This window comes from Mus pahari, chromosome 4 (assembly GCF_900095145.1).
Source record: "Mus pahari chromosome 4, PAHARI_EIJ_v1.1, whole genome shotgun sequence".
NCBI lineage: Eukaryota > Metazoa > Chordata > Mammalia > Rodentia > Muridae > Mus > Mus pahari.
Window position 1 is genome coordinate 133,876,869 of NC_034593.1, and position 19,805 is coordinate 133,896,673.

Here is a 19,805-nt window from a genome sequence, read left to right on the forward strand (position 1 = left end):
TTTTTTTTTTTTTTTTTTTTTTTTTTTGAGACAGGGTTTCTCCATATAGCCCTGGCTGTCCTGGAACTCTCTGTCGAGCATATTGGCCTCAAGCTGAGGTCTTCCTGCCTCTGCCTGCTGGGATTAAAGGAGTGCTCCACCATGGCCTGGAGCACTGTCATTTAACCTGCACTGTTAGTCGCACAGCCTTAGGTTTCTTGCTGTTCCTAGGAGTCTGCCTAGAGATGCAGTCCATATATAGCGGTACTTGGAGAAATGTGTGGGAAAGGAATTTGCTTACTGCTGATCATGAACAAAACCAAATGCTGTAACACCGTGAAAACTCATACTTTACCCTCCATACAGTAGCCACTTTTAAGAGGCAAAGCAGGGTGTGGGTTATTTGTACAAGTGTTTAAGAACTGCAGGAACCTCTAATATTCAGAGTCTGTGAGTCACATGGAACTTATTATACTGAATTGTTGAATAAGCCAAACACAGGTAGATTGAAGCTGAGTTTAAACTTATCCAGGGTGATTGATCCTTTGTTCACAATATAGCTGTTATCTAAGGCCTTTTGATATAGAATCTGCAACGCTATTAACTCTGTTAATAATCTGTTGTAATCTTAGAGATAACTGAGATTAAGAGTAAACACAGGAATTAAATGGCTTGAGTGCATTTTTAGTTATTCAGGGGCTGCATATACCCATTCACTTTGTTGTCGGTATTTGTGTTCAATCAGCTAGTTTGAGATAGGGTTCTGCCAGGTAGCTGGATGGGCTTTGAACTCAACTGTTTAAGTTACAGAGCCAGGCCCTGACAGCCTTCTGCTCTGTTTAATTTAAAAGGTGTGTGTATGTGGCATGCATGCCATGGTGCACACAGGGAGTTAAGAGAACTGCAACCTTGTAGCGTTTGATCGCTCCTTCCACTCAAATGTGGGTTCTGGAGATCAGACTCAGGCCCAGTCTAACAACCTTTCTGAGCAGCCTGTCTTTAAGAAACACTGTATTTGCCTCAAATGTGATTTGGCAGTGATTGGGTATGCAGCCCCTGAATAACTAAAAATGCACTCAAGCCATTTAATTCCTGTGTTACTCTTAGTATCAGTTATCTCTAAGATTACAACAGATGTCTAAAACCCTGGTGTTGCAGCCTAAGAGTTAATAGCATTGCAGATGCTCTATATCAAAAGGCCCTAGATAACAGGCTGCTCAGAAAGGTTGTTAGACTGGGCCTGAGTCTGATCTCCAGAACCCACATTTGAGTGGAAGGAGCGATCAAATCACATTTGAGTTTGTGTGTGTGTGTGTGTGTGTGTGTGTGTGTAGGTGCACGCCCCTCTTAATTGCAAAGTAGTGTATGGATGGTTATAACTCTAAAGAACATTGAATTCTTAGTTAAGATCTTTTTGTTGAACTATTAATACTATGTATTACTTAATACAAGATAATTAGGGGATGTGACTCATTTGCTAAGAGTTTTTGCCTATGAAAGCCCTGAGTTGGATCCCAGCACTCAGGTGGTAGAGGCAGGAGGCTTAGATTACCAGTGTTTGAGGCTGTTGCTGCATAGCAAGTTTGAGGTCAGCCCGGGCTACACAAGACAAAGCAAATTCTATTTTCCCCAAACCAAGCAAGCTGTCAGGGCTTGTTGAACAGCCCATCATATAAAAACAAGACATGCTGTGCTTTGTAGATAAATGGGATTATATTGAATATGATGCTTGTGATGAGTAGAAAAAAACCATTGCAATTCAGTTTCATTTACTTAGTGCTCTAAGTATGAGCCAGTATAGAACTGTTGGGTCTGGGGGCTGGTGAGATGGCTCAGCGGGTAAGAGCACCCGACTGCTCTTGCGAAGGTCCGGAGTTCAAATCCCAGCAACCACATGGTGGCTCACAACCACCCGTAACTAGATCTGATGCCCTCTTCTAGAGCGTCTGAAGACAGCTACAGTGTACTTACATATAATAAATAAATCTTTAAAAAAAAAAAAAAGAACTGTTGGGTCTATTTTGAAGTGATGCTTATTTCAGGTGTTTCCAGACTTATAAAAACCATCATAACCCTAACCAATAGATGTTTCTCCTCTCACTGTCATAGGTTTCCCAGGCAGCTGCAGACTTGAAACAGTTCTGTCTGCAGAATGCTCAACATGACCCTCTGCTGACTGGAGTGTCTTCAAGTACAAATCCCTTCAGACCCCAGAAAGTCTGCTCCTTTTTGTAGTCTTCTATCTTGAGGTAAGTTCACACTACCCCCTTTTGATACAAAGGAAGAACCGGTTAGGTCTTTTTCTCTGTAGCACTGACAACATCTATTCCTGCAGTCCTGATTGGCATTCCAAATTCCTTATTTTTGAAGGCTACTGAAAACTAGGCTAGAAGTCACAAAGACTAATGCTTTTATTTATATCAGAGTGCTAAATTGATGTTAATAACTGTAAAAAGAAGCATGGGAGACTCAAAAGTCCACTGCTACCAACAGCCATGTGTTTGTGTAGTGTGGCACAAACAGCATGACTATTTGGAGACCCTAAAATACTTTTTTTTACTTATTTGCCTGTCAAATTGAAATGTTAACAGATTTACAGTGTATAGGAATAGCTCTGCAGGTATCCTGGTGGATTTGTGGATACACTGTTATCACTGGTATAAGAGACCCAAGGTGTGAGCAGCATAGCAGAGAACTAGGGAAAGCAACGTTGGGGTACCTGAGTAAGCACACACAGCATAGGCACCCCAACTCCATTTTTCATTTGTTGAGCAAAGATAAAGCAAGAGAGGAGAGATTTACATTTGTGTTGGCTGTGACCTGGATCTGAGGATTTGGACTAACTGATATGGCTATCAGTGTATGTTCGTGTCCTAGACTAAATGTCATGTGTGAAAAACCTGTTCTCCACAGATGTGGCCAAAATTGTTTTGGCTAATTTAAGATGTAATTATAGGATACTATCATTTGTAATCGTTGGTATTGAATTAGGAAGCAAACTTAGAGTGTTTTTAAAAATACACTGTGTGTGGTACACACCCTTATACTAACATTCTGACTTGAAAAGTTCAGGAAGCTGCTTCCTAAAATACCTTGTTACACAGACTTTCTAGATCTATTTGGGAGTGTACAGGAAGTTACACAACTCTTGCTAAACAGACCTTACTTTATTTGCTATTTAATAGAAGTTAATTGCTTTCCCCCTAGAGGTTTTGTTAAAACCTCTTCAGTGTTAGTTATGAAGTAATTAAAAATTTCAAATAAGTATAAAGGTGAACTGGTTATCTACCATTTCAAGGTCACTTCACCCTTTTTCACTTCATCTTATTTTATAAAACAGGTCACACTTTTACTCATTTCCATAACTTGTTGTGGAGTTGTTATGCCTGTGTTTTTTCTTTCTCCTGTATACACACTTAACTGTATTTTACAGTTTCAAGATAGTAATTTCTAAATGAATAACTATTGCTTCAATTTTGAGATGTTTTGTCCTGGATAGGTTAGACATTTAAGCTGTTGGACAGTATTCTGTTGTATGCAGACCTTCCTTCAGCCTCCTCTAGTGGGCTGCATTAAGGTGGTTTCATTTTTATGCTGCTGACAGTGTGCTCGGTATCCTTGGTGTGTTCTCTCTGTAGGTGAAGAGACTGTATCTTAGAAATCATTTTTTCAAAGGATCGTTAGATTTTTATTTTACCTTTTTATTATGATAAAGTATATTTCAATAGTAATCTTAGTGAGGTAATCTGTGAAACTCCATAAAATGATTTTTCTGCCAGTTGTAAAAATTAAAGGAAAGTGGAGTTTTAGTGCCTTTTATACTGTAGATTGTTGTAGCACAGCAACTCAGATTCAAAGTATAATAATGTGTTATTACCCAATAAAATGGGCAGAATGTAAACCATTTTCAAAATTTAAAAAGGAAATTGTCCTTGCTCAGGTGTTAGTGATAAAAAGTGTTTTAAAAAGTTTCCTGTGTGATACTTTATCTTCTTTTTTCCTCCCACTAGGTTTCTCAAACCACTTTTCACGAACCAGTGAATATTCAAGAGAACTAAGTTTGAAGTCTGTACAAAAGCTTCTCTTTAACACGTGCCATAATACACTATCTTCTGCTCGTCAGTCCTTAACATCTACCTCTCTGAATTTCATGGATTTCTGTTTCACAAGGTTTAACTATTTTATATACACTGGCTGTAGCATACAATAAAGCAGCATACAAACCTTTGGCCTCATTACTGATGTGAAATGTGCTGTATACTAATCTTTTCAACACCAAGACTCAGTGCCTTATATTGGCAAGGCTTCTAGGAACGTACAGAACAACTGCAATTAGGAGACTTGAAGTTTCTGTCCTTCAGTTATTTATGGGAATTGTTTTCAATATTCCACACACAGGTGGGGAGATGGATCAGTGGTAAGAGTACTTGCTAGGCAATTGTGATGTGAGTTCAGTTCCCTGCCACCTGTGTAAGAAAGCTGGGCATGACTGTGCACACCTATAACCCCAGTGCCTGGGGGAGATGGTTTGTTGGCTACCAGTGTGGGTTAAAATGGTAAGCTCCATGAAAATCCCTTTTTAATAAGACAAGAGAGGGGCACAGGGCACTTGACATTCTTCCCCTTTGGGCTCACACAGGCAACAAGATTCCAAACAGCTTTGAAACGGCATTCTCACTTAGTTATACCAAGAAGGTAGCTGCTTCCATCTGGAATTAAGAGTTCCATTAAAAGAATCAAGAGCTTGAGAACTCAACACAATGCCTGAATGAAGTGGGAAAGTAGAGGTTAACTAGGTAGGAAGGGGCAAGAAAACAGGTTAACTTCAGTGACCATGTAACTGCTCCAAGTCCCAGTGACTGGCCCTCTGATACTGTATTAAGTCGGGGTTAGACAAGCCATTTTCTAGCCTAACAGTCCTTTGGGAATGCAAATTAGAGAGTTTGAATCTTCATTCCTATAAAATTATTTACAACTTATCTGAAATGACAGCAAGTTTTAGGACCATACCTAAAAATTTTTCAGACCTAAATAAAATATATGGAGTAGAAATTCACAGTACTTGGTCATTTTTTCAAATACACAATTTATAAAATCAAATTCCATTTTTAAAAGGGTGTTTCGTTGAATTACCAAGTTTTTCAAGACAGGCTCGTCCAGCAAAATTCAGTATTACCCCCCAGTCCTTTATAAATGGAATTTTCTTCGACTTGTATCCATTTCCCGTGGCTGAAAATTAAAGGGGGGGGAAAGTTAGTGAACAACTTGGGTAAGATAGAAACTGGCTTTCCTAGATCTTCATGAATAACAGTGCTGAGACACTCTGGCTGTGTCTGAGACCCTGAACAGTCCATCTTAAGGTCTAATTTACATGTGCTGGGAGTTTCAGGAGTTTAAAAACTGGTAAGGATGCACTGCTCCTAGCTAGGCCTTTTTGGTTTCTAAATGTTCTTGAGTCCAACAGTAGTTCTCAAATAATGCAGCGGAACCATTGTAACAGGCTAAGACTGGCGCCTACTCCCCGTGAAGCTGCAGTAGCACAGTAGGTCTGGGTTTGAGATCCTTCCATTCCTACACTGATATTACTATTCCCATTTAAAGATTATGGTTCTTTGGGCTGCTTCAAGCAAATCCTGGTTAGTCAGCAGGCCAAGGCACTACATCGTGTTGGTACTTTCTAGTTCACGGGGGAAGAAACACGTTAATATGTAAGCACACAGTTAAAATGGGCTTTGTAACAGCACATACCTTGTGGACCCATTCATACTCTCCATATTTAGAATCAAAAGTTCCCTTCTGAAGAGATCGTAATTTTAAGGTAAAACGTGGTCCGAGTTCCTGAATCCCAACTTTCTTTTCACTCTTGAATATGTATCTTCAGAGACAAAAGTTAAACGATTGAGTTCATTCAATTTCCTATGGCAATGCTTAAAGGGTTTGTTGTATCAGAATATAGGTTCTTAATGTACTTACACGACTGACAAGTTAATGTATGCCCTCACCTGTGAAATCTGAAGAAGATGTAATCTCGCTGATTGTGGAACGTGGCAACTTGTCTCCCAATAAATTGAGGATTATGAGGAAAGAGAGAAGCAAACATACGTCCAATAGAATGACCTAGCCGTGTGGTAAAGTTATTCAGAATTATCTCAGGTACATGTTCTGTGGGGTCTTTGCCTCTTCGCTGGGGGGAAAAAAGGCCCAGTAAAGATAATTAGAAAAACAATACAACATAATTTTTGGGTTTAGAATTTAGACATTTGTTTTTTGGCACAAGGTTTCACTGGCTCAGAATGGCTTGTAAAACTCAGGCTTTCCTAAAACTCAGTGATCCTACTGCCTCAGCTTCCCATGTGCTGGGATTATAGGCAGGATCTATAGGAGGCCACGGCCCCTCCCCTGGGCTACCCAAAGCTGCACCTTAAAAGATGGCACCTGTTGGCTATGGAGCTTGTGGTAAACAAGTCCATATTTGGTGGTGATATGTTCCCACTCTTCTGGTTGGCTGAGGCNGTGCGCCTGGTGAGGTGACGTGGCCTGCCGCAATTGGTTGGCGTGAATGATATAAAAGGGCTTGTAGCCCGGGTTTCGGGGGAGATGAAGAGGGAGATAATGAAGATTGTTCAAGGTTCCTGAATAAACTGCTGAGAGAAGAACTTGGTGGTCGCGTCTTCCTTGTGGGTCAAGAGGGGACGCGACAAGGAACCACCAATCTTGGCTTTAAAAAAACCTTTAAAATGATAAAAATATTAACAGGTGACTTACTAAATACTCAAATCTTAATAGAAAATCAATGCTTTGCCGGGCGTGGTGGCGCACGCCTTTAATCCCAGCACTTGGGAGGCAGAGGCAGGCGGATTTCTGAGTTCGAGGCCAGCCTGGTCTACGGAGTGAGTTCCAGGACAGGCAGGGCTACACAGAGAAAACCTGTCTCGAAAAAACAAAAACAACAACAAAAAAAAGAAACAAAATGTTTTATGGCAATGAGGACTGTTGTCGAAATGGTTTAAGGTCTTACAAAATCTCAATAGAATACCTGCTGTCATCAGATCACATAATTAAAATCAATTAGATCTTTAAGAATGTACTGATAATCTGAGATCACTGTTGATCAAGGAATATGTAAGAGACTTGCCTTAATTTCTTTACGAAGACGAACACTACTCATTTTAAAATGAGCGGTTGGACCATTTGGCAAATGACTCAAAATAAGTCCATCTGTTCATAAATGTTAAGGAATACAGCAAAGTGTAACAAGTCCTAAATTGAGTAACAGGTTGTTTTCTTTATGGTCAAGGGCACCTAAAATCTATAGTGGATGGATGTATTTGATCTTCTGTGTTAACTGAACTTTTCCTGCCAAACTAAAGTCAAACCACATACAATCTTTCAGGAAAATATATATTAACCTAAAATAGTCTTATAGTCTCTTTTTGTTTGTTTTTGTTTTTACAATTAAATATTCTCAATAGGACCTTCTGGTCTTTCAAAGTGAAAGTACAAAACAAAAACATCTATTCAATGGCCACTACTCAAAAAGATGGGATTCAATACAGCCAGCATGTAAGTTCACCCCCACTTGTACGTTTCATTTGTAAGATTAGGACACGACAGAGGTCATCCAACAGGACTACAAATGTGTTCCACTGAAAGCAAAGCTACTGCTTAAGAGAGAAGCTCTTTGGATTAATCAAAATCAACCTTTATAATCCACTTGTAGTCTGGCATGAACAGAATTATGCTAGCTACTATAAACTACGAATTAAATGTATGAGACCTACCCACCAGCAAGGACAGCAGTCAAAAGCTCAGAGTGCTAGCTGCAATAAACAGACTATTATTTAAGGTTAAAGGTATTGTAACAACTTTACTTTTCAATGAATAACTTTTGGCTAGTGCCAATTTATATCACAAGCAGCCAGAACTGAAATCAGTGGTTGACCAAGGGATTTCAGTTAATAATAGCTTTTTGTTTAAGGGACTGATGGCTTAGCCCAGCAGTCCAGACGTGTCTGGGCAACTTGACCCAATGTTAAAATTAAGAAGTACTTGAAGGGATGGAGGTACACTTTACTGAATGCTTTGGCTGCCGTCTTTACTAAAAGTGCTTCTCAACCTTCCTAAGGCTGTGACTCTTTAGTACAGTCCCTCATGTTGTGGTGACCCCCAACCATAACATTACTTTTGTTGTTACTTCATAAGCTGTGAATTAGCTACTGTTACGAATCATAGCATAAGTATCTGTGTGTGATGATGGTCTTAGGCAACCATTGTAAAAGGGTCGTTCAACTCCCTAAAGGGTTGCAACCCTCAGGTTGAGAACTGCTAGACTGAAGGCAGGTGGGAGAAGCTAATTTATCCCACCAACCTCAAATATATGGCCTTAGTTACTTCTCTGCTGCCTTCAAGACAACCTTGCAACTTAGTGGTTTGCATGAGATGAGCACCAATAATGGTTGGTTTGCAGCTGGTAGACTGTTTAGGAAGGATTTGGAGTTGTAGCTTTGAAGATGGTTTGTCACTGGGGTGGGCTTTGAGGTTTCAAAAGTCCTCCCCAGGCCCAGTCTCTGTGTCCTCCCCCACTTGTAGATGAGGTGCAGCTCTTAGCTCATGCTCCAGTGTCACACTTGTCCGCCTGCTGTCATGTTTCCTGCCATGATGGTCACAGTCTCACTCTTTGAAACTAAGCTGTCAAACTTTGACCAAAGTTCTTTTTGTCATGGTGTCTTGTCATGGTACTAGAAAACTAAGACTATGCCTCAATCAAAGCCATTTCATATCAATGTATACACAATATGAGATTTACAAAACAATACTGCCAACATTGGTTCTCTTCAATTTGTCACCAATCCACCCTGTATTACTGCTGTCATTTAACATTTTCATTTCTACAACTTCTTGTCTCTTGGCTTTTTCTTTTCTTTTTTTTTTTAAAGATTTATTTATTTATTATATGTAAGTACACTGTAGCTGTCTCCAGACATGCCAGAAGAGGGTATCAGATCTCATAATGGATGGTTGTGAGCCAACATGTGGTTGCTGGGATTTGAACTCAGGACTTTTGGAAGTATAGTCAGTGCTCTTACTCGCTGAGCCATCTCACCAGCCCTGACTTTTCTTAAATAACATTTTCCACCTATCATTAAAATAAGATTACTCTTGGTCCTCTCTACTTCTGAGTACATTTTCTAATACAGGTGGTAATCAAGACAGGATTTGGTCCTTGGTTCTGTTAAGTAATAAGCCACATAGGACTTAGACGGGTCATTTTATCTACCCCATATTTCCTAATGACAAGTGAAAAACTATCAGTTTCAATAGCAGCAGCTTATTTCCTACCCTTCTGTCAATGCTGACTCAGTTCAGAATAAAGACGTCAGTTTAACAGAGTAAGGTAGGTACAAACTACATTTCTTACATCCGACTTTCTCAAATGTCGAACTTGGAGGTCCTCATACAATCTTATATACTACACACAATATAGCTACTCTTGCTCCAGTTTTTCCAAATACTTGGGATAGCTTGCTTCTCTATTCCATCGAGGACTGCTTCCAGTCCCACCATTTCATGCAGTTAGAATTAACTTGCCTAGCTAGTGCTAGTCACTAATGTAGCAGGTATGAACCATGAAAATGCCTCCCCCCCCCCCAACTTCTGTTAACCCCAGTTTAGTTGGGTTTTTGTTTGTTTTTTCCTTAGGTATTAGTGTCTACTAAACAACAGGCCAATAGCAAACATCGAATGCTTCTATTTAACAATTCACTACAAGGTCAACTTCGCCAAGTACTTCTCTTACTGCGTGGACATTACAAACCCATGAAAATTAAGAAAACCTGTAGATCTACAATAATTTCCTTTAACCTTTGTAAAGGCTTGAATTCTATTTAGAATATTCCTATTACAGTGTGGCTTATGTCAAAAGTGAAGTACAGATTCTGAATTTATAGGCTCTCAAATTGTTTTCTGTTTTTGAGGTGGGTACATACGTTATATTGTTAAATTGTTAAATTAACAAAATTCATGGCAAACAGTCACCATGCCTGTTTCAGTAATGGAGAAGAGGCTGAAGGCTGGCCCTACAAGGTGAGTGTGTGGTGAAACAGAATGGGGAATGTTTCAGAGAAAAGGATGTCTGCCAGACAGTGCAGGCTTTCTGAAAGCTACATGTGCTATCACTTGTGCACCTATATAAGATACTAAAGCAAAGAGAAAACCGTATTAAATTGATGAATGCTTGTTTCTTACAGTAGAACTGTCAGTTTTAAAATGATGACAACCTAACTGCTAAAACCAAAACTGACCTTGTCGTTCTATTTGGGGAAGCCGTGATACAGACAGCAATCAGTTTAAAAACCATTCTTTTCCGGAGTAATTAGTCATATAAAATATACTAATCTAGTCAAACTTAATTATAATCTAGTCAACAAATGCCACATTAAAAAGGTTTTGCTATTTTAGTTTCTGGAAAACTAATACAGGCAAACAAAATAATATGCTTATGTTATATTAAAAACAATGAAAGCTGTAAAAGATGAATTAAAAAATAGTGTATTAAAACACTATTTATTGATATGAAAAGAATGTGTTGTCCTGTGCAGAACGGAACATTGTATTGCTATTTTTATAAATGATTCACCCACTTGGTCATCTCCTAGATACTGAGATTATAGGCCCTGTTCAAGAAATAATAGCGGGCTGGTGAGATGGCTCAGCAGGTAAGAGCACCCGACTGCTCTTCTGAAGGTCCTGAGTTCAAATCCCAGCGACCACATGGTGGCTTACAACCATCCGTAAGGAGATTTATTTGATTCCCTCTTCTGGTGTGTCCGAAGACATCTACAGTGTACTTATATATAATAAATAAATAAATCTTTAAAAAAAAAAAAAAAAGAAATAATAGCAACTATAAGAATCTAGATGTATTTTATATTCTTTCATCCCAACAAAAATGCCTTGGAGTCAGATGACATTTGTCTCAGACGTGAGACTTACAGAAGAAGTTTCATTGTTACTAGCACCCAGAACACCAGGAGTCACATTGCAAGGTTTCACTCCTGCCCCAGAGCAATCAAGTGATGTAATTCCCGAGAGCATAGGACAAAGCGATACCCAAGTCGTGGTGTCGCCAGCGCTCTCATGCCTCCTCCTTTCCAAATGACTATTCCTCTGCCTCGTTCATCACCCTCCCCACGCAGACCCGGCTCAAGCTTCTGTATAAAGCGCTCCTCCCCTCGTGTCCTTGGGGCAGTCTTCTGGTAACTGGCAGAACCATTTGTCTGAATTCACCATGGCTGGTTGACTATTATATCTGCACCCTTTACTAAAGATTACAGCAGTGTTTTAGCTCTAACACCTGCCTGATAAATGTTTTCATAAATTAAAAAACAAACAAACAAATAAACCACACATCTGGGTTAGGGACACAATGTTACAGAAAACGTCCATTCTGAAAGTGATGGGAATCCCTTTTCCTATTCTTTTATATGCTTAAAACAGGAAAGTTTCCTTAAAATGGAATCCAAAGGATACTCGGCGTCTTACGATCTTCATTAATAACGATCAGGTCTGTGAAATCTCTTGCAATGCACTGTGGGATAATTTTTTTCAGAGCCAGTCCTCTTCTATAATAAACATGTGAATCTGGTATAACTGTTGAGAGCTGCTCACAGAGTCGAACTGTTCTCTGTAAGAAAATAAGAAAAATCACCAAAAGTAAGAAGAAAAAGGATGCGAGGACAGGAACAATGACGATTCTAAGATAGTGTTACAAGAATGAGCAAGACCGGGGAAGAGTGGAAGTGGGGCAGTGTCTCCTGAATCCAAGGCCAAGGTCTCCACAGGGTGGTGCTACTTCAGAGGCAGAGACATGGCAATATCTGGAGACATTCTGTGGGTGGAACTGGTGTAGGGGTGTAGGACCGCTGCTGGTCCTAAGGGACAGAGGCTGGGCATGTTGCTAATCATCACACTGGGCAGGATAGCACTCCATTACAAGGTGTGGCCAGCAGTGATGGTAACAGTGTCAAGGTTGCAGAACTATCCTGAAGAATTATGGTCAGTAAACCTAATTAATCCCCATCAGTTATTTTTGTTTGGCTCATTCACTGTCATCATCAAAAGCAATTAACTAGTTCACTTTTCTAAACGGAGCATTTAAATATAAGAATTCATGGACTATACGAATCAGTGTGTTTACCCCATGAGGTCTATCTGACGTTGTGATAAGAATCTTAGGAGACGACTGTCTGTTGAAGTAAGAAGCAAATTCATCTGTCGCTTCATCATAAGCCACCTGAGAAGAGAGGAGAGATCATTCCTATCACACAGTTCACTGAGCACAGGTTTTCAATCACCGCTTGACTGACTGTTAGCCGACATTAACAGTGACACGCAGAAGCTGATTCCCCTTCTGCACAAGCATAAAAGGCTGTGTCAAACTACTCTCAGCGCACAAAGATGTGTGGATTCCTGACCAATGCTGCTCCCTCACCTCATCCCTCAAGGGGGGAAAACAACAGCCCCAGCTCCTATGGAGGGGATCGCAGTCCAGAGTGGAAGAGGACTAGAATCAGAGGTGTGGGAGGAAGGCAAGAACACAGCTTGGTCAGACCAGGGTCGCAGACCTCCTTAGGGTAGGCAGGGAGTACATGTACATTTCTGAAGGCATTCCTCAACACATGCACAGCTCAGAGGAGAAAGATGCATGTCCCAGGGACTACAGGTGTTCAACAGTACCTGCCTAGTCACTGACTGATAAAAAGCATGTGATAAAAACAAGGACAGTCAGTACCAATGCAGGTGAAAGACAAAATGAGACTGAGGGGACATTGTCCAAAACAGAGTGACCTCCCACTCTGAAGTCCAGGGAAGCTGCAGACACTAACAGTCCTTAAACAATAAACTAGAGCCAAGCACACTAGATCAGTCCTGTAACCCCAGGGAGGCTGAGGCAGGAGGACTGCCTTGAGCTTGAAGCCAGGCTGGGCTACACTGTCTAGGGCAGCCTGGATTACATAGAGAGATCCTGTCAACTAAACAAATCCAAAATAAACTAATTAAATAATTTACAATCTAGAACTACAATACTGTATTGACTAAAATGTCTTAACATTCAGCCAAGACTTGATAGAAAAGGAGTAAGATATACAGTCAGGGGAAATAGTTGGCAGTGTGGCTGACACATGAACTGAAAAACAATTTCAACTAGATAGCAACATGGTCCAGTGTGGAGAACCAAGAAAGCATCCTAGAAATGCAGCAAAGACGGGGAACCTGCAGCATAATGTCAAACCTGACAACTGTGTAACGGGGGGTCCTGATGGACAGGGGAGAAAGGCAGAAAAGGGATGTGAAGAAATCACAGCTAAGAAGACAAAATTGATGAAAATACTGACACTAATCTAAGGAGCTCAGCAAATCCTACATGGGATATAAAACAACAATAATAAACACAGTAGTGCCAAGCTGTTAAAAATCACAGAAAACCTTGAGATGAGACAGATAGAAATAATGATGATTAATATGCTGCAGAATATGTTCAAAGTACAGAAAGAAAAAGCCTTATACTCTGGGCAGTTAAGAGCAAAATATACATATTTTCAGTAAACAACCCTGAGATACTTAGCAGCTATTAAATCTGCTATGAAACAAAAAGGGAATCGTGCAAACTGAAAGAAAACAACATTAGATGGTGAAGCAGACCTAGAGACCCAGGAAACAGGTGCTACAATGGAAAGCCTGTATGTACACAAAAGACAACCATATGGATAAACACTCTAGTGCCTTTGAGAAGCTTCAGTGAATTCAAGTAGTGACTGCGACACTAGGCCATGCTCAGACAACATGTGGTCTATGACCGACAGCACATACAAAGACCAAGGAAACCAAGCTCTAACGGTGCTGTCTCTGCACGCTTAGCAGAACTATGCAGCTCTGCTGTAGATCTCTAATGATTAAAGACACATGGCCTTTTGCTTGTTTCCTTCCAGTACTGAGGGTTCAGCTCCCAGTCCAGTGCATGATAAAATTCTAGGGGCAACTACTATGAGAATACAGTCTAAAAATCAAGAGGAATTAAAACAGCATAGTAAAAAATTAACATGAAAGAAAACAGCCAAGGAAGAACAGAGAAAAATAGAGTGGGTAACAGGCAGACGGATGTGTAAGTCTAGCTGTTACTGACACTCAATACTAATTTTTAGGCTGACCAAAGAAGCAAGATCTAACCTTATGCTCTTGATAAGTGATACGCATTAAATTCAAGTCTGTGAATAAACTCAAAGCAAAGCATGGAGAAGCCTACTGCTGAAAGTCCCTAAAGAGCTGAAGTGGTTCCTGCACATAACACAGACACACATTGAGAGGTGCTGCTCAAAACAAAGGGGAAATTTTCTATGCGATCAAGGATGAGTACATCAAGAAAATGTAATTATCATTACACACAAAACAATATAATTGTAAATGCATGCAGCTAACAAAACAATAAACACTAGGGGGTAAAAACCTACTGGAAGAGGCAACCAGCGGAGAGGTATAGTATACATGTTCTTCCTTCGGGAACAATGAACCAGACATGCAGAAAGAATATGTAAGATGGGAGCAGCCTATGAAGATCCACAACAAGCCCTTTCAAAACAAAAGGAAGCACAGGTTCTCAGGGCAACACTGACCATTCCGCAGAACAGACTACAGGCCAGGACTTAAAATCTCTTTAACTGAAAGGACTAAACTCAAAGTAAGTAAACGAGCACAATAAAATTAACAGAAATCACCCAAATAAACCTTTAATATTTTCAAATTTCTGTAAACTAGCATACATAAAATCAATGAGCTGAAGTCAATTAGAGAGGGAAATTAGAGAATCCCTTGGGCCGGAGTGACTGCCTAGAACTCAGAGGGATCTGGGTTCCAGTTTCAGCCCTTCCTCCGTATACTCCGCCCATACACACCAAACAACAGCAACAAGACTCAACACAAAACATCCACAATTCTTGACTAAAGTAAAAAATAGAAAACAAACAAACAAAAAACAAAACAACAACAAAAAAACCCCAACAAGCTGTCAAATGCATAGACCATGTAAAGCAACAGATAGGAAACCAGAGCTTTGCACACACGTTAAGTCTATGATTCCTTAGAAAGCTCAGACCTGGTGAGGACCAGAAAAAGCCAGAGCTAAGCACAGGAACTGGGCATTGGAGAAAACTAATGAAGTAAGATGTGGTGGGTGATGGGATCTGCCAGAGGCTGGATGACTGCTAAAGACAGGAAAAATTAATTTTATATTATAGAAACAGAGCAGAGTAAGATCATTAGAATCTAAAGTTATTTATCATATATTAAAAAATAAGTAGAGAAGACTGAAGGTTCTCACACACACAATGATATTTGAGATGTAAATGTTAATTACTACAATTTAATCATCAGGAATGGTATGTAAATATATTAAATTATGGACTTATAAACATGCCAATTAAAAATTTTAATTGAAAAGACAAATAAATGATTAACAAATATTCCACTTTAAAAAAAATAACTCTGGTTTAAATATAACAGTGAAAGCAGCTCATTTTCAAACTTGTGGGATTTACTAAGAATGATACTCAAAGGGAACTTTATGGCTCATAGTAAAGAAAATAAAAAATGAGCAAATAGGGCTGGTGAGATGGCTCAGTGGGTAAGAGCACCCGACTGCTCTTGCGAAGGTCCGGAGTTCAAATCCCAGCAACCACATGGTGGCTCATAACCATCTGTAACAAGATCTGACGCCCTCTTCTGGAGTGCCTGAAGACAGCTACAGTGTACTTACATATAATAAATAAATAAATAAATAAAAAATGAGCAAATAGATAAACAGGAAGCTCAATGAAAGTGGAAGGAAACAAGAGGGTGATAGAAATGAAACATAAAATTCAGTAGAAAAGATAAAAGAAAAACTACTCTGAGAGAACACAAACTAAGACTGACAAAAAGCAAATGTTAGAATGGCCGCCTAGCTCCTCCCACTCCCCTCACAGAGGCCAGCCTAGCTCCTCCCACTCCCCTCACAGAGGCCAGCCTAGCTCCTCCCACTCCCCGCCCCCAGAGGCCAGCCTAGCTCCTCCCACTCCTGATGAGTGATGATCTCTATTTGCACAGGAGGTTTTATTTTTAAAGGAGAAAAAGAATGTTAGGAATCATAAGGAGACATTACTATAATTTTAGTCATGAGTTCAAATATGTATCAATTGTAAGCAAGTATCTGATACAACCCAAAACAACGTATAAAAATATAGAATATCATAACCAGAAAAGGCTTATCCCAAGAACGCAAGATGCTTATTTTTAACCAATTTTAGAGAAACCATAGATGCATAAAGGTAATATGTGGAACAAACACACATATGCATCTCAGCATTTTCAGAAAAAGATTTCTATGATCACTCATGATGGATCCAAAAGTAAGTGTGATTTCTTTCTTTTTCTTTTTTGGTTTTTTGAGACAGGGTTTCTCTGTATAACCCTGGCTGTCCTGGAACTCACTTTGTAGACCAGGCTGGCCTTGAACTCAGAAATCTGCCTGCCTCCGTCCGCCTCCCAAGTGCTGGGATTAAAGGCGTGCGCCACCACGCCCAGCTGTAAGTGTAATTTCTGTAAAGCATAAGGGAAACCTCTGCTGACAACATCCACATCAAGGAGGCAGTATGAGCAGGATCCTTTCTTATCGGGAACACTCGAGGACCCCTGCCCTGCCTCTTCCTGTCATTCAACATTACAGCAGAAGTTCCAGTCAGAACAAAAGAAAAAATAAGCAAGAGATAAATATGTCTTTGGAGAAATAATTATCTAAAATGTAAAATGAAGCCAGTGTTTAGATAAACTACGAGAAGCCAGTTTAGGCAAGCTATGAGGACCCCTACCCTCGAATCAACCGTATCTTTACAAACTAGCAAACAAAGCAATCTTCAGAGATGCATGTACCAGAGGGAAACTGAAACAGGGCAGGCACAGCTCTAACAAGACTTACGTGTAAAACCACTATGGAGAAGATACAAAATTTACTAAAATATATTTTTAATATTTAAGAAGATCTAAGTGAAGTAATATATGCAGGTCCCCAGACTACATTATCTGGTGCATTATCTGCATTATCAGATATTCTGGGAGAGACAAATACCAACGACAGTGAGGAAGGAGAGAAGGGATATCTACATCTTACGACCACCATGGTGTTAAACAGAAACACACCAAGGGTGATCATTCACATCTGATTTCTGACATTACCTCTTCATCATTGGGGTCTACTGTGGTCTCATCGTAAATGCGCTGGTTGTCAATGGTCTTGGGGACAGGCTTTGGTGGAGCCTAAGAGGGAAAACACTGAGTGTTAGAAGCAGTTTATATAACAACTTAACATTCCTGTTGGGAAACAAAACAGTCTTCAAATAACGTCAGAACAACCTGTCCTTATTGCCAACCACAACCACTGTTACATAAGTCATAGGAGTAAAGTGGGGCAATAACACTACCCCTTAACAATCTGAAAAGACACACATGGTAAATTCAGAATGAAATGACTTAAAAATAAGACAGACAGATCACAAACGTGATCCATGTCTAAAGTAACAGCTAGCCGTGAAGGAAGTCAACAGAATGGAAAAGTAACGGCAAATCCGGGTGACTGTCTGGACTTCCTGAAGTCTACTCAGAAAGGTGGCAAGTCTATCCAGCGACCTAGCAGTTCTGTTTGGGGTTAATTTATGGAAAGAAATAAATTGTCGATGGGGTGGCCATTTGTAATGGAAACAAACATCAAGATAACGCCCTGCATACCACATGACCAGGCAATGCAGAATTACCATGCCGCCGCATTTATGGTATCAACACACTTGCAAGGAGTACTGCAGAACTAGGAGAACACATGGATGCTACACAGTGACATGAAGGAAAGATGCACGGATGAGCTGTTCAGGATGGTCGATGTGGACGTGTGTAAGGTGTGCAATCGTGGAAGTTGCCTTTCTCCTTCCACCCAGTGGGTTCTAGGATTACACTCAGTTGGCCAAGCTTGGCAGCAGCTTCCCCTTACTGAGTTCGCTTGCTGACTCTTATGTAATCTTTAAAGATAATTCCAGGAAGTCATCTTTCAGTCCAAAATCTGACTCTTGTGTTTTGGCAGGGTGTGGTATACACCAGCTGAAAGCCTACTACACTATACCCCAACCCAGGGCCAGCGATATGTTAAAGGCTGACCTGCACATGAATTTGCTGCAATCAGCTGATAACGTTATATGATGTATTAGAATGCTGAAGGTCAAAAGAGCCTGATGACTTTAGATGTTTCAAATTGATCCTATTTGGACAATGCATGGGAAGTAGTATCCTTAGTTTGTACACAGCCTGAGTATGTTTATCTTTCTCAGAAATCCTTATTCTCACTTGGTATTTATAGGCGATAAATGGGAGGAGAACATAGGCTTTAAAAATCTTACAAGCTAAATTATAAATTAAGCATATTTGTAAAAATTTTTAAAAATGAAAACTTTCATCTTGCAACAATGCAGGAATATTTAGTTGTTCTTTTAGCTTCAAGTCACAAGACTTAAACCCTCAAGCCTAAAGTGGGGGGTTCCCAGTTCCGACGCCAGGGAGAGCTTTCTCTGCCTCCTGAGCGTAACCAGCATACCGTGCTTACTGCCTGCACACAACACACCAAGTAAGGTACAGCACAGGGAGATTCTACAACCCCATCTGAGCGAGCAACTCTGAGAATAGGGACGAGTTGTCACTACTATTTGCTAAGTTGGGTAAAGAGTAGAAAGGGATTTAGTACATTCTTTTTATACATCTGAAATCTCTTAGATGACAGGAAACTCTTTATAACATACGACAAAATGCATGGCTATAAACCCTGCTTACCTTATCACCAAGAGCCTCCCTCTCCTTTTTAAGTTTCTTCTTAGCTGCCAACTTCTCCTTTGGGATAAAAGCAAACAATATTAGAAACCAGCAGTTATTTCATAAACTGAAACGACAAGTCAGCTCTGAGACACTGCTATAACCTTTAAAATAAGCACATGCAACTTTTTAAAGGTCTGCTTAGACAGACCAGGCTTGCATCTGACTGGCCATCCTCCTGCCTCAGATTCCTTAGTGTTTAGATTACAGGTGCATACTACCAACCACAACTAGACATCGATTTTTCTTTAATAGCTAAAATACTGAACTACAAATGGGCATGCTAATCAAGAAGAATCATTCAACAAAGCTCGCTCTTTGTTTTGCTTCCATCAAATCAACATTAAGTCTGAACGTTTATACTTTCAGTAGCTTTAATTTTTACTATAATGCTTCCATTAATTACAGTGTGAACAAGTACATTTTCCCTTAGTTGATGCTTTCTAAAGGTCATGGGCATCATGGTTACTTCTCCTGAAAATAGACAGAAATGGGAGATGAGTTCTCAGGCCATTTCCAGTAAGTAACCACTATTCTTACAGGTTATAACCAAAACTACCTGTTAGGAAGTTGCAAACATGATCAGTTGTTACTTAGTATACACTATTATCTCCTGAATCTAAACAAAATGTCTGACACATTCTGTAGTGCCTACTGATCTTCAGTCCAAAAAAGGCTTTTAGGACATTCTTCTTTCATGTTTGCAAACCAAAATAGGTGACATGTCCACCATAAGAACTCCGTGGCTGCCGGGCTGTGGTGGCACACGCCTTTAATCCCAGCACTTAGAAGGCAGAGGCAGGCAGATCTCTGAGTTCGAGGCCAGCCTGGTCTACAGAGTGAGTTCCAGGACAGCCAGGGCTACACAGAGAAACCCTGTCTCAAAAAAA

At 40.1% G+C, this 19,805-nt stretch overlaps 2 protein-coding genes across 2 annotated transcripts in view; one reads left to right on the forward strand and one right to left on the reverse strand.

Annotated features, from left to right (window-relative positions):
• Positions 1–4,202, forward strand: part of Gng5 (G protein subunit gamma 5) — a 6,153-nt gene extending 1,951 nt beyond the window's left edge. The window contains exons 2-3 of the mRNA XM_021196750.2: positions 2,089–2,228; positions 3,990–4,202. Of these exons, the coding sequence (XP_021052409.1) occupies positions 2,089–2,214 (126 nt within the window). The 3' untranslated portion in view covers positions 2,215–2,228; positions 3,990–4,202. The remainder of the gene's footprint in view (positions 1–2,088; positions 2,229–3,989) is intronic.
• Positions 4,203–4,214: 12 nt separating this feature from the next.
• The window catches only part of Rpf1 (ribosome production factor 1 homolog), a 27,760-nt gene continuing 12,169 nt past the window's right edge, over positions 4,215–19,805 (reverse strand). Inside the window, exons 3-10 of the mRNA XM_021196981.2 lie at positions 18,877–18,933; positions 17,242–17,322; positions 12,176–12,271; positions 11,509–11,662; positions 7,115–7,197; positions 5,982–6,163; positions 5,728–5,854; positions 4,215–5,208 (exon numbers count right to left, since the gene is read on the reverse strand). Coding sequence (XP_021052640.1) covers positions 5,167–5,208; positions 5,728–5,854; positions 5,982–6,163; positions 7,115–7,197; positions 11,509–11,662; positions 12,176–12,271; positions 17,242–17,322; positions 18,877–18,933 — 822 coding nt within the window. The 3' untranslated portion in view covers positions 4,215–5,166. The remainder of the gene's footprint in view (positions 5,209–5,727; positions 5,855–5,981; positions 6,164–7,114; positions 7,198–11,508; positions 11,663–12,175; positions 12,272–17,241; positions 17,323–18,876; positions 18,934–19,805) is intronic.